Raw genomic sequence first — 23,767 nt, forward strand, 5'->3', positions numbered from 1 at the left:
AGAGGAATTAGGTGGATAAATGTGAAGAAAATATAATAAAAAGGGACGGTGTTAGATGTGTGGCAGTGCTGCAGCCTCATTTTTAAACAATTACAATTTGGAACTGAAAGGTGTTCTTCTTTTATTGTGACCATTCAGACTTTTTTTTTTAAATTATTTTTAATCAGGGGCTTAAATGTATTTTTTCTGTTCATAATAACAGTTTTATTAAAAATGTTTGCTGTTATTTATGATTGCCTTATTAGCTGCACAGTGTTAAACAGAGTATAATCAAACATTTAATTTGAAGAAAATGTCTATTTATTTCCCATATTACATTATTTAGAACCATGCATTACAAGATAAACAGCTCATGTACCTGCATTTGAAAAATTTTGATGTCAAAAGACATAAAGCACAGCACATTTGAACAAGTTAACAGTTCATGCGGTTCAAGCGCTGTCCTTGTCAAACAGGTCAAGTATAAAAAGATACATTTAAGAGTTTCAAACTTTAGAAAAAAAATTAGAACTAGAAAAAAAAAACAACAGAAAAAAAAGCTTTAAATTTATAGTTACCGTTCACACACTTATTCACTGTACAGAGCAGAGTTCAGTCAGACCAAGATAACTCAGTCATTACATGCTATTGATCATGAGAAATGCAGCAGGACACGTGGGCATGTTCAACAGCAGGCCTTTTACTTACATGTGTTAAATAAAGCGTTTATTGCTCCAAGGCTCCTGAATAAATACATAAATAGCATAATTTAAAAAGGCACACAGTGAAAACATTTTTATCAAAATACAAGATTCACATTCAGCAGTTTCTCCTTCTCATTTGCTTAAGCAAAGAGAGGTGAAGGTGAGTGCTTTTACCTGCTACAGTTGTCATGTTTCACATGTGCCATCAAGACATACATTGTAAAGCAAACCACTGAAGTGAAACTACTCTATTTCACTCTAAATGCTGCTTAAAAATTAGTCCTAACAAAAGACTTCTGACTTAAGGTACGCTGCCCTTCCAAACAAAAATAATGGTCCGATGCTATTAAATACTGAAGTGGATGACGATATAACCCACTGTTCTCACGCATCCGAAAGTGTTTTTGTTTCCAAATTGTAGAAGAAAAAACCTGATCATAAGATATAATATGCACTTGGGCGTTCCATATAAAAGATGCTGCGCTGCACACATACAACTCAGCGGCAGCTCACGTAAGATCAAGCAAATTTTGTTTAACATGAAATGTTTTAATGCTGAATAAATATTAAATATTCATATACATCCAATACTGATCTCACTTGAATAAAATACACAGTTATTCTTCATGTATCTCCATGTTTTCTTCAGGCTCTTTGGTATAAAGTTGAAAAAACTAAATCTCGTAACTTTAATGTCTTCGCTGAAGGAGCGAATCTCCCCTCTTCCCTGGCATGAAGGTGGTCTCTGTGAGTTTACTGCATGCGATCTGTCTGAAGCTGCTGTGGCTGGTACTGGCTAAAGGCGGCAGCGGCCGCGGCAGCTCCAGGTGTTGCAGCAGTAGCGAGCGGCTGTTGGACGGTGTATCCATACCCGGCTGTGGTCATGTAGCTCGTAGGTGCCGGCGAGGCCGCGTAGGGGTACTGATCGTAAGCAGCAGCTGCAGCGGCGGCGGCAGCGGTGGCAGCAGCAGAGTACTGGGCATAAGCTGCCCCAGTATAGTCAAGGTAAGGGGAAGTTGCAGCAGCAGCAGCGGCTGTTGCTGTAGCAGCAGAGGGTTGTACATGAGGGATCACGACACTGGGCTGGACAAAAGCCTGAGGGTAGACGTAGTGGGCCGGGATCCTGTTGGACAGAAACATTCACAGGTTCAGAGAAGAGTAGCGGCATGTTATCTTTCCGACGCTGAAACAAAGAAACAAAAAAAAAAAACAATCTGGAAAACTGAGAAGCAGGTGCCAAATATATCAACCCCAGTACTCAAGGCACAGCAAATCCATTCATTAACAACAACAAAAAAAAAAAACAACAACCCTAACTAGAAATGAAAAGTTAAAAAAAAGCAGCAAAAACCAAAAGGAACACGGGTGCAGCTTTTAATTCTGATAAAAAAAAAAAAAGCACCTGAATCTGAAACACAGTGAGGCATTAAAAGAAGGCACAGCCAAGCTCTGCACCACAGAAGAAAAAACAACAAAAACATATTTGACAAAATGCGAGTTTGTCACAAAAACACCACAACATCCCAGCACAAGAAGTGGACATTATTCCCTCTGTCCACAGTCTGGCACAACACCACACATACTGGCATGCCACACATGTTAATACATCCTAAAACACAAACATATCTCTGTCCAAAATGACTGAACACAGTTAAAAAAAAAAAAATAATAACTGACAATAATAAAGAAATAATTGAGTTCTAGCAGCATATTCCATCTGAAGAGCAATACATGGAGATCCAGAGCCTAGCAGAAGTATTTATATCCTTTAATTTTTTTTCCATGTTTTGTCATCATACAACTACAAACCTTTCTGTATTTTACTGGGATTCTATGTGATAGAACAACACAAAGTAGTGCATAATTGTGAAGTGCAAAGAAAACCATACATCTCATGACTGTGGAGTTCATTTTATACTTAACCCCTTAATTCAAATCTCCTTTCAATGCAATGTCTCTAATAGCTACGGAACTACAGGATAAAATCTGATATTCTCAAAATCAGTCAGATTAGGCCCAGAACATCTGTGAACATCAATGTTCAAGTATTGCCATAGTTTCTCAATTGGGTTTAGATCTGAACTTTGGCTGAAACATCATGTTTGTCATCCAAGCTGTTCCATTACAGCTCCAGATCTGTTCTGGGTTTTTGTCCTGCTTCCAGGTGAATCAGTCCACGTCTTTTGCTCTAAAAGGTTCTTTCAGGATTGCCATGTATTTAGCTGACCAGTTGTCATGTCCCTCCTGGATCCCCACACCATGATGCTGTCCCCACCATGTTTCACTGTAGAGATGGTACGATTAGCCTGCTGTGTAGCACCACACTAACTGCCTTTTGTATGCAGTCATCAGTTTTGATTTAATTTGATGAGAGCTCTCTGCCTTGAATATGTTTGCTGTATCCCAACATGACTTGTAGGAACTTTAAACTCATGGCTTTCGCTCATCAATGTCTTTCTTCTCTTTCAAAGGTAAATTTGTCTTTGGTCTTGGTCACTGGATTTAGAGACATTAGAGTCAAGGAGGCTAAGCACAAACACACCAAATTTTAAAAACTGTTCTTTTTAAAATATATATACTTTTGTTACACTTCACAATCCTGCACACATTTTTGGTGGCCCATCACACAAAAGTACTTTGTGTTTCAAAGTAAAATAGAAATGTAATAAAAAATGGTTACAAGAACCTGAACACCTTAGCAAAGCACAATATAAGAGGACAAAAAGAAATCTTTGTATCTGGGTAAACTTTTCCCCAGTTCAAACTTGTGCTGAAGTCACCCTCAGTAAATATACAGAGGAACAGGTGTGAAACATATCTGTTCGCACATAAGTGGCCCCCTCCCCTTTTTTTAGAGACATACACCCCCCACACACAAACATACCCAATTTGACTGACAAGAGAGGCTGGATGCGTGCTATTTTTGCTCCCCTTGTCATCTCAAAAGGACAAGCTGATCTTATCCTCCAGTGCACATGGCAGAGTGCTGGTCAACTGCTCTACGGTTTCATTTACATTGCTTAATTTTTAATCATCACAGTCAAGGAGTGCTGGCTAATTTAAATAATTAGGACTCTGTTATATTATTCTTTTGGGTGAGCGTAGGACAGTTGCTTTAGTCATTTTCAATTGAAAGACATTAAAACTAACAAACAAAACTGTGTTGATTCCTTGTGACAAAACTTTTCCTGCAATACGACACCTTCAAAGAGGAAAGTTTAATGACTATGCTTTTCGAAAGCAGAGGAACATTTCATCGTCCTACAAGTTGGGAGCTAAATAAAGGTGCTTTGTAAATCAGCAGGACACATGGGTAATCCCCTGCACATAACCCGAAGCCTTCATGGGCACATGGCTCGGTCCACCTGTTGTCCCGAAGCTGAGCGGCCCCGTCTGTGCCATACATTATTAACAGTACCGCTGACTGACTCCTATTTTCCAAGAGAATTTGAGACGCCGTGCAGATCACTGTGGCAAACAGCTGCTGTCTAACTGTGTGGCTAAGATCTTCGTCTCCAACCAAAGGCCCAATTCAGACTTTTTCTTTTATTGTATAATCAAATCAAAAAGTAGGCCTGGAGTAGTATGAGCTTTCCTTAGTGTAGTATAATAAACTGGATGTAATAACAGATGATCCAACTGATTTTCTTTAAAAAAAAAAAAAAAAAAGTAATGAAATTCCTGCTGCTCATAAACTAAAAAATATTAAACATAGGACTATAATTTATAGCATTTATTTTCATATTAGTTTCCATGTAAACCTGCTTATGGTACAAGAAAAATTATACCTCTGTGGTTCTTTGTTGAGTTCCACAAACTATTTCTTAAATAGTAAGACAATCTGCAGTGGTAGCCAGCCTGCAGCCTGGTGCTTAGATGTCCTTGATTGCTTTTAAAAAAAATGCAGTTTAACTCTTTAAATGATTACAGGTAACTTTCTTGTTATTGTTATATAGATTAATTTAGCTGCCATTTGAAAAACTGGTATTTCCACAGGTTTCACATGTCGAAACATTTCTGTATAATGGGGTTTGTTTTTTTTTTCAGTCTGAAGCAAATGGACAATAGATGATAAAAGTAAGGACTGACTGAAATGAAAAACAACTGTAAATTAAAACAACAACTAAAAACATCTTCACAAAATGAAAAAAAAAGTTTTATGTTGTTAAATGTTGTTATTTAAGTCTTTGCTTTGCTAAGGCAGTGAAATATGTCAAAAATACAGAGGCTAAATGCAAAATACAGGCCAGAAAATAAATTTAGTCATATCACTTATTTCATACCATATTTTGATAACAAGAATGCTGAGGCTCAGGGCTCTTACATTGTGGCTTTTGGGACTTTTCTGTGATTTATAGCAGAGTTATGAATACATGTTACATCAGTGACAGTAATAGTAGTTCCAAGAAAGGAATTTGTCTTATTTGTAAGCAAGTGGAAAATGTATGAACTTCCTTTCGGTCTGCTCAGTGGCAGTGTGCAGGATTAGCTGGGGGAGTGAACACTTTCATCGCATTAAAAGAACTTTTAAACAGTAGAAATAGCATGACAGAAAACATTTGTAGTTTTGAAAATGTAACTTTATAAAACCTTGACACTTACTACTGTCCCATACTTAATATAAAGTCATCTAAATTGCCAAAAGCGTTAATTGAAGGCTTCACCAAATTTTTTTTCTCTGTGTGTGTGTGTTTAATCTGCAGTTAAATGACATTTTTGATTTGTCATATTTCTGAAAATATACAGCAAAAGGGAAAAGAAGTTAAGCATGGCCTGCTTGTTGATTTAATCTACAAATTAATGCATTAGGTTAATGAAATAAAAACACAGCATCATGGGGTAAGGTAAACAGAAAATCAACTCCCACATGCAAGCCAGTGTTTGTTTTGTTGCAGGGGATGAGAAATTTAAATGAACACACTGTGAGTGGTTGTCGGCCCGCCCCTTGCACAACAAAACATGTTGTGTTAACTAGAAACCGAGAAAGAAATAAAAACAAAAATCAAAGAAACAGGCTAGAGCACGACCAATTAAAAGGGGTGGGGAAAAAAAAGAATCAACACTCCTCAGCAGAGTTATAATTTCCTGTAAAATCTGATCAAATCTGCCCCCCTCTGCACCGCCCTCTTCCCCACCACTGCAAGTAGAAATAGGCACACAGTTAAGCTGAACACCACATCATACTGAACACAAGGCACACACCAATCTATGTTCTATAAGAAAACTGGAGAAAAAAAAATAAATAAATAAAAACCAACAACAACCAAAATACTTTCCATGCATCTAGTCACCATTGCGCTTCGTTTGTGTATGTCACAGTATACAGGTAACACTTTAGCGCTCTGCCCAATGCAGACTCAGCTATTCCTTCAAATCATCATGTCCCCCCATCAGCTATTTTAACCGTTACCGACCCTGTCAGATCAGAGAGAGACAAGACAACATGGAGTCAAGTCCTGCAGTGGCTCTGGGACATATGCGCACTTCCTTCACAGTCAACCCTCAAGCAGTGGAGCACACATAGACACTCACATGTCCTCATTCATGTGGGGGGGAAAAAAAGGTGGAGGCAACAATAAATGTATGTTTAAAATAGATATTTGACCTTTACATTTTTTTTTTCCATTTTTATACAGACAGATTTTGTAAAGCAAACTGAAGTTTTATTGCTAAACATACCCATATGGTCTCTGGATAAACGCTGGATGGATCTGAGGCACACCAAATGCAAAACCTAGAATTAAGATAGAGAACTGTCACACTCCGAGTTGAAATTTCAAAGGAAACAAAAGTACAAAACAAAAATTGAATTGCTTAATGTTTGCAACCATTACAAACATCTGCATTACTGCCACAACAAGGGCTGGTGTATTTATACTACTCACCTGGTTGGATGACCCTGGGTTTGGCCCCCAGATAGGCCAGGTTCACATTGGCTTTTCTTCCATCTATAATGGGATTGGGATCCTTGCATGCTCGGTCAGCTGAGGCCCGGTCTGCCATGGTCACCTTTAACATTACACATGTTCATATTTTAGAGTCAGCGAACATAAATTTGTAAAAGTACCCAACATCAGTACGTCATTTTTGACTTTCCACAGTTTTCAAAGCAGATAAGTAATTTTAAAAGCACTTTTTGACCAAAAAAATAAAAAATAAAAAAACCTATTGTAGCTAACTAGTGCAACTATTGTACTGAGAAAATAAATTATTTTTACAGAAGTTTTTACTTCATATGTCAGTTTACACACAATGTATGTAATCACTTAGATTTACTGGTGCATCTGTTTATCTGCAGATGCTGTCTGATTGTGTATCATGATCTTAACTTAGCATATTTAGCTTGAGGTGAAGTTTTAGCGAAAAATAGGTATTTGTAAGAAAGCTAACTATAGTGTTGAGTTGGGTGACAGAGATCCTCATGAAAAATAGAGAGAGCTACATACATACGCTCCTTTAAAAAACCACAAAGAAGAATGTGCTAATGCATGCCAATACACATCACTACAGGCATGTCCAGATGTAATAATGCTGGTCAGAACAGGTGCAGAAATTACAATCTTATTTGAATACTAACAGATTTTTGTTTTTATTTGCAGTTTTTGTACTGTTCTTCATCACTGTATTGAGTAACAGGCAGAGTGGTCTCCCAACAGATTACCTTTACTCCACCTCCATAGAGTACTGGTTTGTTAGGTATCCACGCTAACTACAATTCCTCTGGGTCCTCCTCGCTGGACAAAGAACCAAATAATTACTGACTATTTGAACTTAAAAACGGAGAACCTTGCTTTTGCTACTTTTTTAGACATGGGGTAGACATGGACTGAGTTTGACGTTCCAGTCCAAACGTGACGTCATCACCCTTAAGCAACCTTTCGTTCTTTCTCGGCTTCTTTGCGCTCTCATTTTATTTTCACCCTTTTTTAAGCTTAGAAATTTCTCGATTTTGGACATGGAAATCAATAAAGTTATATATATATATATATAATGCATAAAACTAATACTTTTCTAAAAACTCAACACACATTTAATTTAACAATAAGCCGTATCATAATCCAACTCAAAAACTATTGGCAAGAAATTGTTTACTGCAGTTACCGATTTCTTATTTTTGTTTCATTTAGTTTTTAAGGAGTTCTGGTATAGGCTGGGCAGTTTTATTTTCTGTTGTGTACCAAAAAAATAAATAAATAATTAGAAAAGAAGCCAAGCAGACAACAAGTATTGAATTTGCCACGAACGATTCCTAATCATATGGCAAATTCAAAATGTGCCTCCAGGCTAGAAAAGCTGTTTCAGTTACATCAGCAGGTTTGTACTTACAAATCCATAACCTCTGGATTTCCCCGTCTGCCGATCGGTGATAACAACAGCCTCCTCGATGTCTCCAAACACTTCAAAATACTTTCTCAGGCTGGAGTCAGTGGTGTGATAAGGAAGGCCTCCCACGAAGATCTTGGTGAAGGTAGTGTCTTTCTGTGCCGAGTGCATGATTTGTGGATTAAATTGTCCCGGTCGGAGTTTTTCTTTTGGGGTTAAACTAAACGGGAAGGAAACGCGTGTGGCTGGTCGGTGAGGTGGTGTGACGGACTGGCAGAGGACCTGAAGCAGGAGGAGGACACCTGTTAGTTTGTTGTGAAGCTCTCCCAGTTGTCAGCTCGTGTGACACAGAAACTTAACTCCACCCACATCTGCAGACCACCACTCAGAGTTCAGGCTGCCTACTGTCGCACAGCTGCTGCAACAGTGGCAAGGACACTCAATGGAGGCCAGAGGCCTGGAACGCTTTAAACATCGACAAGGAGTTTTTGTTTTTTTTCACTCTGATAGAGTTTTTCAAACTTTGCATCTCGGTGTATAAGTGTAAATCTGTTCAGCTTAGATTGTTATTATTATTATTATTGGAAATGCTACAATTTACTCTGTTTAAAATTATGGATGCACTGCTGTAAACATACATTCCCCTAAATCAGGGGTCTGCATGTGACCCACTACTGTAGCTTTTAGTCCAAAAATGCTAGCGAATAGAGCAATGTTCGAAAATACATCGATAATTGTAAAATACTAACCTTAGCAGTTTTTCAGTAGTGATTTTTAATTAACATTCCCAAAAAAGAAGAGTAATAGTGTAAGGAATATGCTTTCTTATCATTTTTATCAATATGTTCCAGAATATACGTGCTTTTGAATTATTTTAAGTAATGTAATGCTAAATTTGAATTTAAGAAAATGTATTAGGCCTTAAAACAAATAAATGTGAAAAAAATGACATATAGATAGTACACTGCGACAGACTGGCGACCTGTCCAGGGTGTACCCTGCCTCTCGCCCGGAACGTTAGCTGGAGAAAGGCACCAGCACCCCTCCCGACCCCACTGAGGGACAAGGGTGTTCAGAAAATGGATGGATGGATGCATAGATAGTACAAATACAAGCTATATTGTCTTGAAGCGCCGTGTTGCTTTTGTGGCTCTAAAAATGTTTTTAGGTTGACCGAGGGCAAAAATGACAACTGCAGACCAAAATATTTCAATACGTCAAAAGTCCTATTCATTTCTTTATAGAGATCACAGACAGAGAGACAAATGAGATAACAGACTGGGTGATGGATGGACAACATACAGGCGGACAGACTGATGACTGAGCAGCCGGATGGATGGTGGATGGAGGAACAAATTTGACATCTTTTATTAAAAAAACAGCAACATAAAAAGCAGTCTGACTGGCATAACGTCTATCACGCAAATAACGGCACAGGGAATAAGGTCTTAAAATGCAAAATTTGTTCCACCTCTAATTGATGGCTGTGTCCTGAATGTCTGAAACCACACATAATGAAGCATTATGCTCAAACAGCGATGCTTTTTTTCTTTTCTTCTTTTTAAATGAAGACAACACACAAAAACTGATTGTAAATGTTCTATTCTAGAACACTGTGTACCAACAAGATACATTATAAATACAATTCTGTACAATACAATAGTGTAAATACTATGTTCAAATACATTTACATTAACAACTCCTTATTAGGGAGAGCAGCTTTGTTCTCTTCTTTAAAGTAAGGTCTTGGGTTTGTTATGTTTAAGTGAAATTGCAGCTTGATTATTTTTCTGGACAGGTTATAACTTTCATTAAAAAAAAAAAACTTTAGAGGAAAAGTAATCTTCTTACCTTAATAAATCTGTTGTTTCTAAATATTCATCCAATCCACCATGACAGGAAGGATCGTATTCTGCATTTCACATAAGGTCCATACTCTTTTGATATGATTTATAGCTAATTATACAGGGGGTGTCTTTGCAAATAACACAATAAGGCATATATTTGTATATCCAGGCTTCTGAGCAATCACTCACAGTCGTCAGGGTTACGAACGTTTAATCTGTCCTGTATGGAAGACAGTCGGAGAGCTTCCCAAGAATCCTTTCCAGTGCAACCTTTTCTCATTCAGTCTCAAGCCGAACGGGATTTATTTCCTCCACAGTGTTACAGTACATCAACAGGGTAATTCCTGCCAGCGAACGCTGAAAGCTGCTCCCAGGTTTGGCAGATTTCTCCTGTTTCAACTTTACGTGGCATTGCTCCTACAGATATGGCACTAAGCTTTACGAGGACATGTCGATTTATAGTGAGGGTGTCCATGTGTAGATACAATAGGAAAAAAAAAATACAACATAACACTTGTAACAGCAGATATGGAACCGTAGTTCTTTGGTTAGCCCTGACGTAACATATTGACGTAAATATCAAAAGTTTATGAACAGTAGTACATTCTTAATCTTCGAATCCCAGATCACTTCATGATGAGCCTCAGAGAGGGTCGCGTTCTGTAATACAAAAATATTACATATATTCTTCAGAAGCAATGTAAGAAAACTTAGGCGGATAATATTCCCAGATAAAAGTCGAGTCCTCTATAAAAATATGAGCATATAGAAAACTCAGATATGTGCATAGTGATTTTGTTTGTTTTTTCAGTGAACAGCAACTACAAAAAATACTTCATTAAATGCACAGGTAAGATATGCCTTTGAGCAAAGCATCCACACAAACAGCACATCAGTGGTCAGAAGTTAGCCGTCGGGGTCAGACTCGGGACGTGAAGGAGAGGAGTCACTCCTGGGTCATTCACATCCCTCAGAGAGCAAGTTCTTCTTTGGGTCCTGTTTGATGAAAGTCTGGGGTTCTGTTTCCATGGAGGGAGGCCCTCTGGTGAGCCGAGATGGTTTGACAAACACACCGTGGCCTGGGGGACAGCGGAAGTACACTCTGCCTTGGACAGTCCCGTTGTGCTTACCTAGAGAAGAATATAAGTGCTTACTAGTATTAAGGAAAGAGTTAATGCAGCTATGGAAACAAATTTGAGATCACTTATAATTATCAGTTTCTCTGATTTTACTTTTTATATTTATATGTCTGAGTAAAATGAACATTGTTCTTGTATTCTATGAACTACTGACAACGTGTCTCTGAAAATCAAAGCAGAAATGTGGTATTTTTTTGCAGAAAATGAGAAAAAAATAACAAAAAAGATGCAGTGCTTTCAGACCCCACATAATACAAAGAAAACAAGTTCATGTTCATTTAGAAACAACAATACTTCATAGTTCAGCAAATCAGTATTTGCTGGAATAACCACGAGGTTTTCAATGGGGTTCAATGCAGTGGCCTCTTCATTTTTTTTTTCTCCAGCGCTGTATATTAGTAATGAATATAAAAAAAATGCTTTCTTAAATACTGAATACATAGTTTACCACAACATGAATAGCAACTTTCATTGTAACTTTTTCTATTGGTTATTTTCGCTTTGGAAAAAAAAAAAAAAAATTACAAAAATGTTTTTAATAAAAAAGTGTTGTAGAGTCAGAATGATGTGTACTTAATAGAGGTGTGGCGATCGATCGGACACCGATCATAATCGGCCGAGAAATGTACTGCCACTGTTGGTGAGCCAGTACATTTCTCTCTTCTCCCTTTGAAAACTAAAAGTGTGCCTTTAGTTGGGCCATGCAGTTTCAACAAAAAAATAAACAAAATAAGAACCACATGTAAACCGGTAATGTTAGAAAATTAATTTTGCTCCGTGAACGCAAGCATGTTACTTACCCATTGCCACATCCAGCTTGACACCAATCCAGATCCCCTTTGCGAACTCCACACCTCCTACATAATAGACTGTTCCTCTTCTCTTCCCTACCCACACCTGCTCCCCAGGTGCCATCCAGTCAGGAAGCTGAGCTACAGGGGTGCTCTCATCCCCGCTGGAGTCTCCGGAGGGCTCTGCGCTGCTGGGGTTCGGACTGGGGCAGGGGCTCCCGTGAGGCAGATCTCCCTGCGCTGGTTCCTGGATTGGAGGCTCTCCTCCCGCTCTTTGAGCTGGGCCAGAGGATCGCGCTGTTGGTAAAGGTTTGATTTCAGACGCTGATGCTGGAGGTGAGAGTGATATAGAGGGATCTTTGGAGGATGAGGTCAGGGTCAGGCCTCTATCGGGTGCAGTGATTGGGGCGTTTAACGAAGTGCTCGGTACTTTCGTGTTGGCGCTAGACACAGCTATGCTGGCAGGGTTTGCGACGTTAGGACACCTGAATATTACATTGTCAGTGTCAGACGAGAGCTGATTGTCATTGTCGTGAGTCTTTACATGTTCTGGTTCCTTCGGGTGGCTTGTAGAAATTTCCAAACCATCCTGTCCCCATTTCTCAGTAAAATGAGCCAAATCCCCTTCTCCAACACTGTCATCAGCCCCTTTAAAGTCAGTGAACTCCTGGCTGGTGCTGAGGATACAATTATGAGGCAGTGGGACACTGTGCTGCTTACTTGTGCAGTTAGGAATACTGACAGGTGAAGAGGGTGGATGGATGAGCTGTTCACAAGCACCACACGCTGAAGGAGGCTGCTCCACGTTGCCCCCTGCTGCAACACTTTTGGTCTGTGCAGAGCTTCGCCCAGCAGGGTCGTGGGACTCTCTGGAGGGACAGCTCAGGTGGTCGGAGCTTTCACTGGTGCTGAAAGGCACGTCGGACAGAGTGGCATTGGATTCACTGTGGGAAAAGTAGCCGCTGGTGCAGCTGCTGGCCGTGGGGCTTCGGGACACGTCCCTGTCACCGCTCCCACCTCCACACCGGCTTCCCTTCGAGTCAGAGCGAAACCCGTCCTGGCTCTCCAGAGTGGCGTTGTATATCTCAAAGTTTGCAAAGTCCTCTGGGATGTAACTCTGGTAGGTGCTTTGGTCCAGTGGGCCCCGATTTAGATTCAGAGAGACATCCGCGTCCTCGTCCTCAGAGTCGTGCTGATCAAAACAGAGGCAGTAAGACAAAAGTGGAACTTAGCTTATGTAGTACTGTGATCTATGTAATCACTCAGAGTTACAAAGAGGATGAAGGCCATGAAAATAGTCAGTGATGATGAAACGGAAACATGATTTATGGATTCTGTCATGCAAGAACAAGTGATGTCATGTGTTCAACCTGAAGATTGGTGTTTTGATCTCCTATACTAGTTTTTTTTGGGATGGCAAAAATAGTGACAATCCCACTATTACACTGTGATTGTGATTAGTTTTTACCTTTAATCTGACATATATCCTGTGCAATTAATCTTAAAAACAAAACAGTGTTACCAATAGAAAAATACAGGAATTAATCTCTTGTCCATTCTAATGAGACTTGTTTGTCAGAATAAAAGCACCTTTTGAAAATAACTGCCTATCAGCAGGTACTGAGCCTACATTTCATTAACCCGATTGATTAGATTTACGATTATTGATCACAGGTATGGAATTGAGAAGACTAGATATGATTGTTTTTTCTCTCAAACAGATGTTGGTTTTAATTTTGAATCATAGAATGTATGTAACATGAAAGGTGGCCACAAAAATATTAGCTGTAAATATGATTTCTCAACAACAACAAAAAAGAAAAACAATCTGATAATCTTGGTACCTCTAACCTCCTCCTGTCTGCATGAGCTGTAAATGTAAATTTATGATCAACCACCTAAAAATGTCGCCGAGTTGTGTGACTCATAGTTCACAGAATGACTCGTGTAGTAGCAGCAGCAGCTCAGGGAGCAGCTGAGGCTCTCTAAGTTGAGTCAATCAAAGTAAGAACACAGTGTGACGCCACTGTCGTAAGCAGCTAATGAGCCAGCATGTGTCAGGAAAGTGCAGCTGTATGTTTACGGCCCGCATATGTATGTTGGTGTAGCACTTACAGCAGTGAGTGACTGTGTGCGGCTGAGCTGCCTGCTGGTGACAGCGGAGGTGGGGGTGGAAGGCTTGCAGTGGCCCTCGCTGCCTGCCCTGGGTCGGCGCCAGGAGCAGGGAGAGGGGAGCAGTGCAGGGCTGTCCACAAGTGAGCGCATGCTCTGCAAGATGGGTCAGAACGACAGCACACACTTCACACTCACACAGCATGCATGGAGCGGGGTGGGCTGGTTACACAGTTAGTGCCATGCAGTTTACTATTTCACAAAAACAGTGCATGAAGTGCCCTAAATTAGAGGTGCAGGAGCGTTTTGTTGCAATAAACATGCAGAATAGTGCAAATATGTTACTGATTTATTTCTTGTATTTTGCGTCCAAAAAATGATAAGTTGTAATTATTAATCAATAGGTTGTCAAGTTAATCTTTGGACTTTTGCTGATTTAAAAAAAAAATTTTTTTTAATTATTTTCAGTGAAACCAATTGACAATTTTCAGACAAAAGAAGTTTCCTTCGTAGGACGCTCAACTAAGACGGACTCAAGTCCCAACAACCATCAGGATGAGCAGATGTTCTGTTGTTTCACGCCAAACAACAGAGATGCTTTTGGTAAAATGAATTGTAGTTTATTTAAAGAAATGCGACAAAAAGATACAATTTGTATTTCCTCAACTTAATCCAGCCACTTATGAACGATTTAAATTTTTATACACACACTGATTTTAAATTGAAGTCATATGCACTTCTCTTGTCAACAGTGTGCCAGAAAGTTTGACAACAGTAATAAAGTTTGGTCTTGGGTGCCTCATTCTTTTCATTAGACCTGCTGAGCAAATTTGAGAGTGTTTATCGAAATTTTATATGACGTCTTTGCCTCAAGATGTGTATGAGATACAGATGTTGCACAGGTGCTTATGCTCTATAAAGAGTTGTAACCTAGTCTATAGAGCATTCATTATGATATTTACATCTGTGGACAACTTATTATATAGGAAAAAGAGTAAATAACCTGGCAAAGTCCAAAGAAAAACTTTCAGCGAAGCCTGAAGACCTACTGATTATGATCAGTTTCTTAGCTTAGCTTAAAATGCTACAAATGATGTATCAATGTAATGCTGTTTAGTGTTTTCATTCAGCTGTTTTAAGACTGCTTACATCAAATTAACTTAACATAAACCTAATTTAGGACACTTTACCAATAAAAACAAAATAAAACATAGTTATTTCAACTGGTCAGAGCAGTCACATACTGGAACATTCAATAATTACAAACATAATCACACAAAAGACTGCAGGCAGCAGGATTTTTGTTAACTGAAGAGAATATTTTTAGCTTCGAGTTATTCTTTGGCCAATGGGATATTCCAAATAATGTGGAGGATCTTTTCTTTCCGTTCGCCTTTTTCTTTCTTTCTTTTTTTTTTTTAAAACAAGTTTAAAATGGAATTTTAATGGGGTGCCAGGTGAGATGTAAAAAGTCAGGACGGACAAAACAATGATACATGGAGCTGAGGAAGAATCAAATGGCGTAAGGAGGAAAATATAAGACATGAATCCTCAAAGAAACAAGAAACAGATTGAACTCATGCCCTCTTTACCGTCATTCCCAGCAGCGGCCGAGCCTCCAGTGCTTTCTTTGCCTTGTTCTCCTCTTTGACAGGAAGCAAAGACTTGAGGAATTTGGGTGGCTGAGGGGAAAGAGCTTTGAAGGGGCTGGCGCTGAAGAAGGTGGAACTCTCTGGACCCGATCCTGTGTGGAAATATTAAATAAATGATCGTTTTTGTGCATGTTGTCAAAATGCAGTTGACGTGGCTGACTTTGTTCTGCTTTACCTGAGTTCTGATTGTTTTTAATGGGTGTGGTGCAAAGGGAGACATCTTGAGGGTTGCAATTGGAGCTGTCCGCATGATCACAGAGCTCCTATGCAACAATACACAGTCCCAGAAGATATCATGAGGTTTATGAGGCATTTTATTCACTTGGGTTTAGCACAGAATTATTTGAAACATTCAAATCGATCAAAGAATGTGTCTCAGCAAAAGTGTAATCATTTTCCAATAAAAAATAAAAACAGTTATAACTTTGTTATAATCTCTTCAAATCTCCTGATACAGATTTCTTATTTTTGGATGTACTTTTACCAGCACAATAATAATAAAAAATGAGTGCTTTAAATGAGGTTAAGCCATGCCTGATGAGTCCTGCCATCTTCATCCTCAGTCAGGTCAATTTTACTGCACGAAGACTGGGGACAAAGGGAAAAAAAGTGACTTTATCCTCACACCATAAATTGCATGTGTTCAGCTGCAAAAGGTTGTGTTAATTACATGCTGTACATTTGGTGTGCTTGCGCTCCTTCGCAAATGTCTCCCTTTAGCTGCAAGCGCTTCCTTCACCGTCACAGCCTGCAAAGAAACACAAGGACAGATCTGTTTCTGCTGCTCTAGGCAGATCTGCAGTCTGTGATCTTCTGACTCTTTATGAACTTATATATAGAGAGCCTAATGCTGTTAATGTCCAGGCAAAAAATAGCAGCAGCAAAGTACTGGTCAAGGCAGTTTGTTTATTTACATTGAACTTTAAAAGAGAATCAGCCTCCAGAGCAAAGTTTTCTTGAAAGGATGACTTTGCACTGCATTTAGAAAGTGTGAAAAGGTGACCAGATAAAGATGTCTATTCATATCCAAATACAGCTTAAAGCCTGGTCATAGATTAAATTAGCTAACCAAGCCCTGACCTTTAACATCTTTGTTTAGGTTCAATTTAGACAGGATATATGAGTTAAAAAAAATGTCAAGTTTTTAACCTTCTTTTCTGGGAAATTGAAGGACCATCCAAATTTAAACAGCCAGCAAAAAAGTTGTCAATTTATTTCCAGTGTTCAGGGGAACTATGACAGGCTGAAGAGAACACTGCCAGTCAGTTCACCACTTCACCATTTCTTACTTTTGGACTTTGGTAATTTCCAAGATGAGTACAAAAAGCAGCTTTCTGGCACAATATATTTCATACTGATCACATGTCAATCTGAACCGGCCTTGAAGACATTTCTGCAACAACCGATGACTAAGTAATTTCCTTTGACGAACACAACTAAATGTGGCTCTATGAGTCTAACAGATATCTCTTCTGCTTGTCTTTTCATAAGAGAAACGAAAACAGAGCTAGAACCACCATCACTGGAAGTAGCTCGTAATATACCACCTTAAGCAAATAAGATGCTGAAGATGACACAATTCAAATAGAATTGAGTTCTATTTGAGCTTTTTCTTTTTCTTTATTTTTTGCTGAATTACTAACAAAGTAATCCAGCATCATTGTTTGTGACTGTGTTTCCAAACTATCATACAAGAACTGTTTGAACAGTGTATGAGAGTCTTATGGAGCAGCAACTAAGTAAAAATATTACAGCATTTAAACAAAAAAGGGGACTAAAAATAAATTATTTTACATGCAGTTCTAAACAATCAGATATGACTTTCTGTATGAGAGGAAAAGGCAGCACTCTTTCAGCCCACAGCGTGCAGTGGGAGGTGGGGAAGCACTTCACCACCAATAACTCCTGACATTTCATTAAAATGACTTTAAACCTTAGGGACAGTTTTGAAACCTGTTGAAATCTTGGTGCATCTTGACACTTGTAAATGTACCTATGAGATGCACAGGAACATTTTAACTCAGTCATCTGCAAAAACTGCATTCAGCTGCTTCAGTCCAAACTGTGGTTTACATTACCGGAATCAGCTGAACCAGGTTACATTTGTGACACCTGTGTGTGTCAGAGAGTAAATCAGTGTGTCTCATACCTGTCTTAGTCTCTCTAAGCTCAAAATGTTCTCCACTTCCAGAACCCCTCTGGTGTATTTCTCTATGTATGTGTCTCCATCCTGAGTTTCTTCACTGTCGCCTCGAGCAGCCATGAGGGCTAAGGTTTCTCTCTCCTCTGGCTCCTCTGATGCCTGAAGGGACAGGAGAGAAAATGATGATAAAGATAAAACTCTGAGCCTTTAGTAATATATTGAGGAACCTCAATATGGTTTTAAATTCATGTATTTGTAAGCATGACTCAGCGCCGTACCTTTGGTATGTTGGAAACAATCTCATAGATGACACCGCAGGAGGAAAGCATGTTCTTTTGAGACATCCTCCTCTTGAGACTCTGAGTGAAACTCTGAGTGAAACAAACCAGAAGCATAAAACACAACTCACCACAGGAAGCCTCCATGTTTTTGACCTCTGACCCATTCCCAGAGTACTGACCTGCTTGTTGTAGATGTTGACAGCAATCCTCTTGCGGAGGACCAGCTCCATGGAGGCCGGGTGGCTGAGCTGCACGGTGGCTTTAATGATCAGGTAGATGCGCTCGTTGGGTGACGTGACCCGGTTGAGGTGCACAGAGTCGTGGATCGACGAGTCCCAGGAACACACAGCCAGCACCTGGTGGGGCACAGGAACCGAGTTTTTGATACATGCAGTTCCAGAGACAATCGCACAGAAGGAAGCTGTGAGTGGCTAACAGCTCGTTAAGAAACACGGAGTTGGGTTTCTGAGTGTGATTGTACTTTTAGGACAGTTTCACATAGTAAATATATCAGAGATAACTGCACAGTTTTTGTTGGGGTTCAGTTTTTTTTTTTGTTAATAATAAAATTCACATTAAAATGTTTACAAAACATTTTTCTTCCAACTCAGAGGCCTTTTTCTGTATTTGTGCCACCAGAGGGCAGTATATTCACTGCTCACCTCTTCATTGCTGTGTCTGATGATAGGCAGGTAGAAAAACTGGCTGCCATGCTCTTTGGGCAGGATAGAGTTAACTCCAGCAGTGTGTGGTCCCGTCAGCTGCTCATTCACTGTCAGATTATCCGCTGGCGGAAAAAACCAACAGCAAAAAGAAGAAGAAAAAAAAAAGCTTAGAGTTTGGAAAGACAAGGAGGAAGCTGTGAATAAAGTGGTTTTATCCTCACTCACCATTTAAATCCAGAAATAGGACAGGAATGTGAGCCTCCATCCCTGCAGGTGGGATCCTACATGCAGATTAATATAGTTAATGCTGGGAAAAGTCAAAAGGGTACATCAAAACTAAATAGAGTGTGTGTGTGTGTGTATTTTTCTTTCTCACCAGTCTGCAGGAGCTCCGGGGATGCCGCTGCCAGCTGCCGGCACCAGCACTGCGTTCCTCTCCTCAGTCAGGCCGACCCACTGCTCCACCAGCCGGGCTTCCCTCTCCACGTCCTCCTCCGACTTTTCTGAAAACACAAAACCAAGAACAGAGTTTTAATCGAAACGTCACTGATTGCTTCCCTTTCGGCCGCGCAAGTCCTCGAACCGACCGTGTTTGTTGATGATTTTCTTGATTTGCTCATCAAGATACTCCCGGCGTTTGATGAGGGCGTCTGACCAGCGCTCTCTCACGCAGTTCAGGTCTTCCTCCTGGAGCCAGACAGAGAATCAATGTCAGCCGGCTAAATGGGGCAGATGACCTGCTGCAGGGAACAGGCTAGTGCTTCCCTAGGTGAAGTGAGTGCTTACAGGTCTCACTTATCTGAGTACCATTACTCTTTCTTGATAAAGCATTCACAATTAAGAAATAAACTGAAGGTGTTAAAATTAAAAGCACATGTTACTGCATGATCGACAGTGCCTTACAAAGGTCTTCATGTCCCATGAACCTTTTTTGTCCCTTAACAACACCTCTCAAGGTCTTTTATTGACGTTCTATGTGATAGACCAACACAAAGTAGAGCATAATGGTGAATCATAAATGGTTTGGAAACATTTCTTGCTAATAAAAATCTGATAAGTGTGGAATACATTTTGCGTGGCAACAACTTTGCATGTCTGGAGACCGAAACTTTTCCCAATTCTGTAGCTTTAAAAATATCTGATGGTCAGTAAGACTGGGTGGAAACTGTCCGTTCACAACAATTCATTTGTTAGTAATTGGTTTTAGGTCTGAACTTAGACTGGGCCATCTCACACATGAGTATGCTTTGACCGAAACAAATGGCTAGAGTTGCTGTCCTGCTTTAAGGTGAACCTCCACTCTAGTTTCAATGCTTTCTTGACTTGAAACTGGCTTTTTGCAGGATTGCCCTACCAAAACTTTTAGTTTAGGTGAAAGGACACATTATGGCAGGCTTGCATTTATGCTGTGCTCCTTCTAATTCAGAATAAGGAATTAAAGCAGTTTCCTGTGACATGTCCAAAGCTCAAAATATTATTTTATAAAATAAACCCTACTTTAACGTTCTGTCCAGTGTTATACCTGACCTTTCTGCTATGCTCCTTGTTCTATATATTGACTAATGTTTTCCAACAAACCTCTGAGAACTTAAGCAAAGAGCTTTATTTATACTCAGAGAAACTTCCACTATGCATTTACCCATTTACACATCTAGGGGTATTACAGTAAAGGTGGTTGAAATAAACTTTATGTCGCTTTTCAAATTTCTATAATAAGAAAAGACTTTAAAAACATACATTGATTTCTTTCACTTTTTAAATATGCACACGTTGTGTTTGTCTACAACATTAAACCCACATTAAAGTTTGTGGTCGTCTGAGTTAAAAACAGTCAAACAGGTAAAAAATACTTTTGTTTGAAACCCTTCTTAAACATCTAGTAACCCATAAACATCAGTCGCACATTTGCATGCCCTCCTCGTCTACAATTATTACCCTGAGTCCTACCTGATTATAAGGCACATCGGTCTGCCATTGTCACAGAACCACAGACCAGACAGCAGTGAGCCGATTTCCATCTGCAGCACGGCTTTTTACTCAACAGACCTCAAAGCCAAACAAGTTATGCCTCTGACATCAGCACACTTTCACCATGCAATGTGCAGTAAATAATGCGGCCATGCAATGTCGATGGGTGTAAGCGAGGGTTGTTACTTCAGCTATTCAGCGGTGACATGCAATAAGTGGCATCAATGTGCACGTCCTGAAGTGGAAAGAAAATTGAGCAAGGGATGAGACCCTGGCAGACATGCTGCTCCGGGTGTGCCAGCTCAGCCGCGGGTGGAGCTGTTTTTCACATCAACAAACTGCTGGTGCAATGGATAATTACAGCGTCAAAAATCATCCACATGTTTACAGATGCCGTTTAATAAAGCATGTTTTTTTTTTAGTCAAACGAGGGAGTTGCCTTTATGAACACATGATCAATTGGCCTCCCTCATGCTGCGTAGTGAACTATGAGGTGGAGAACAGCAGCAGGAGGAGAAATGGAGGGTACCTGATAACTATCCATATCGTCTTCCGCCTCTTTCTGGCAAGGGGAGAGGACACTCAGTCAAAGGTGAGGAAACCAGAGCGAGCTCTGGGAGTAAAACTAGGAGCAAAACATCTACAAACCCCAATTATTTATTTTGTTATTATAAAAGATAAGACAAAAATGTTGCTTAGGACACAATGGTGAATTTGTAACAAAACTAAAATCGTAATGATAAGCCTACTGTACTGACAGCCTGCCTCTGGGAAGTCAAGGAACAAAATGAGAGCAGCACTAATCAATAGTCCAGCAATTGGAATCTGCCAATTTTCTATTTTCGTTTGTGGTCGATAATCAGCAGGTCTAATACTTGGAAATTGGATTCTTATATATTAAATGGCTTAAAATATCCTACTACTACTTTTGGTATTATAATGGGAGCGTCAACCAACAATACATACTTTGATACATTTTATATTTTATTTAATCAGTCAAAGATTGTAAACGTATGCCAATAAGTGTCCCTAATGGTATTCAGACAAAAAAAAACATTCAAGTAATAGGGAAAGCTATGTTACTATAAAACATAATTTGAGAATAAAAATAAAGGAGAAAAAAGTAAAATATATAAAGAAATGTGCAGAAGTAAAGAAAAATATTGACAGAGTATTTAAATAATATATACATAATATTAAATAATTTATGTTAAGAATATATCAGAAAACTGTCAAATTGGAAGTAATGAAAAACAATGGTAAAACCAAGTCTAAAATATTAAATTAATTAAATATCCATTAAATTAGTTAAATATCCATTGCCATGTGAACTAAATGTTTTAAAAAAAATTTCCCCCCACACATATCATAGCGTATCTTTAATGATTTATAACCAGGTTTTGCTTTTTTTTTTTTTCCATTTGATTTTCAAGAAACCATGTAAAAGTAAATTTTTTTTCACCCAGATTGAAAAGCCTCTTAAAGGCAACACAGAGAAGCCAGAAACCCTGAAAGCATTAACAGAAAATCCATGTGAATCTAATACAGGAACCCAGCAGCACACCCGAGTTGCTTTTCTCCAATGATATAAACCTACACAGGCTGATTCAGCACGATATTGTATAACTCTGGCACAATGTGAGCATGCTGTTCTCAGACAGATATCTGCTTTCATCCCTTTGCACACCCTCCCATTGATGTCAAGCCTATTTAGTCCAACACATGTACAGGCTGTTCAGACTTTAAAAACGTGCTTTTCACAGACCTGGTAGCTGTCCAGTGGTCTTTGCAGCTTAGTGGAGCGAGCCGACACGCAGCCGATCGACACAGACAGCACAGCCTCCACCAGCAGAGGCAGTGTGCCCGAGTTCTGTACCGGCTTCACACACACCTGGAGTCTCCTGGAATGACCCTGCTCACACAGACATGTTGCACGTGTTTGCCGTCGCTCCGTCAGTCTTAAGATGAAGTAGGATCCCCTCCCTTATCTTCCTCTGACCTGTCTGAGTTGGAAGATGCCTCCCGTGCTGACGTCCTTTGAAGGTTGCAGCTCCACAGACGTGTACTCCCCCTGCTCATTCAGCTCCTGGATGGAGATCCACAGCTCGATCCTGCGAGACACTTCGTTCCACCTTTCAACAAGCAGCAGCAGCAGCAGGGATTGAGCCTGGTGTAAAGTCTGAGCCTCAGGCATTACCTTCAGAGGCCAGGAGGCCCATAGTACCTGTCTCGGAGCGTCTGGGTCTTTGCCTCCAGAACGTCTAACTCCCAGGGCGCACGGCCGTTCCCGGCACAGCGGTGGCCCCACACTTCGATAGCCAAAGCACCATCTGATATAAACTCCAAAAACTCATCTGTCACATGCACAACATGGTCCTGCATGAAACAAAAATGTTTTTAATATTAGTTTAATATTAAAAGGGAAATAAGAGTCTTTATTTTGTCTAGTGTAAGGAGTTTTTTTTCCCATACTTTGGAGTGATCAAACTGGACTGTAAACTGAGAATCTGGGCTTCGAGGGGAGGGAGCATCTGGGCTGACCATGGGAGGAGCCACGGTGGGCTCGCTGTGCTCCCAGAAGGTGTACTGACAGAAGACAAAGTTGGACAGGTTGAGCGGCAGTCCCGTGGCCTCCTTGATCCTCACCTGCAGCGGCGAGGAAAACAAACAGGATGCAGATTATGTTTGCTGGTAATCCCAGTAATTAATCCTTAGAATGAAATGGCAGATGACCCCTATATCTCTTTGGTTCTAGAGGTTAAAGGTGTCTTTTACCCTACAGGTGAGCCTTCTGGCCATGTGCACAATCTCCCCGTTGGTGTCCATGACCTCATAGCAGCTGCTTTCACTGGAGTTCTCCGACGAGTCGTCTCCCCCGGAGAGGCGCTCCGGTACCGATCCGCTCACCCGCATGAGCTCCACGTGCAACCTGCCTGCTACCTGAACACAATGACAAAAAACACGGTTTTCAAAGTAGAGCAAAAGCAAAACTTTCCGCTGTATAACAAGCATATGTGTTTGAACAACAGGCTGCAGTGCATAATTGTAAAGTGAAAGAAAAGTCATAGATGTTTAAGTATATTTTTACAAACGAACTACATTTACAGTCACAAGTCTTCTGGGTATGTATATCTGAGCTTTACACATTATGAAAAAGTCAATA

At 39.9% G+C, this 23,767-nt stretch overlaps 2 protein-coding genes across 5 annotated transcripts in view; both read right to left on the reverse strand.

Moving 5' to 3' along the window:
* Nucleotides 1-277: 277 nt before the first annotated feature.
* Nucleotides 278-8,394, reverse strand: LOC103152255 (RNA-binding protein 24-like). The gene is made up of 4 exons (XM_007572649.2): nt 8,010-8,394; nt 6,569-6,692; nt 6,363-6,417; nt 278-1,806 (listed from the first exon to the last, which is right to left on the reverse strand). Exons 1-4 carry the CDS (start codon nt 8,175-8,177, stop codon nt 1,437-1,439), a joined length of 717 nt encoding a protein of 238 aa, XP_007572711.1. The 5' UTR covers nt 8,178-8,394; the 3' UTR covers nt 278-1,436.
* Nucleotides 8,395-9,564: 1,170 nt separating this feature from the next.
* The window catches only part of kif13a (kinesin family member 13A), a 43,073-nt gene continuing 28,870 nt past the window's right edge, over nt 9,565-23,767 (reverse strand). For 2 of the 4 annotated variants that reach the window (XM_016660982.1, XM_007572650.2), the window contains exons 21-40: nt 23,380-23,544; nt 23,077-23,250; nt 22,829-22,980; nt 22,604-22,736; nt 22,370-22,516; nt 21,134-21,166; nt 19,224-19,323; nt 19,013-19,139; nt 18,862-18,917; nt 18,634-18,758; nt 18,151-18,327; nt 17,969-18,061; nt 17,697-17,849; nt 16,227-16,295; nt 16,082-16,135; nt 15,723-15,810; nt 15,488-15,639; nt 13,899-14,051; nt 11,793-12,975; nt 9,565-10,983 (exon numbers count right to left, since the gene is read on the reverse strand). In XM_016660982.1, the coding sequence (XP_016516468.1) occupies nt 10,811-10,983; nt 11,793-12,975; nt 13,899-14,051; nt 15,488-15,639; nt 15,723-15,810; nt 16,082-16,135; nt 16,227-16,295; nt 17,697-17,849; nt 17,969-18,061; nt 18,151-18,327; nt 18,634-18,758; nt 18,862-18,917; nt 19,013-19,139; nt 19,224-19,323; nt 21,134-21,166; nt 22,370-22,516; nt 22,604-22,736; nt 22,829-22,980; nt 23,077-23,250; nt 23,380-23,544 (3,507 nt within the window). In that variant the 3' untranslated portion in view covers nt 9,565-10,810. The remainder of the gene's footprint in view (nt 10,984-11,792; nt 12,976-13,898; nt 14,052-15,487; nt 15,640-15,722; nt 15,811-16,081; nt 16,136-16,226; nt 16,296-17,696; nt 17,850-17,968; nt 18,062-18,150; nt 18,328-18,633; nt 18,759-18,861; nt 18,918-19,012; nt 19,140-19,223; nt 19,324-21,133; nt 21,167-22,369; nt 22,517-22,603; nt 22,737-22,828; nt 22,981-23,076; nt 23,251-23,379; nt 23,545-23,767) is intronic. The other 2 variants (XM_016660983.1, XM_016660984.1) reach the window with 2 other exon arrangements.

This window comes from Poecilia formosa, unplaced genomic scaffold (assembly GCF_000485575.1).
Source record: "Poecilia formosa unplaced genomic scaffold, Poecilia_formosa-5.1.2 Scaffold306, whole genome shotgun sequence".
NCBI lineage: Eukaryota > Metazoa > Chordata > Actinopteri > Cyprinodontiformes > Poeciliidae > Poecilia > Poecilia formosa.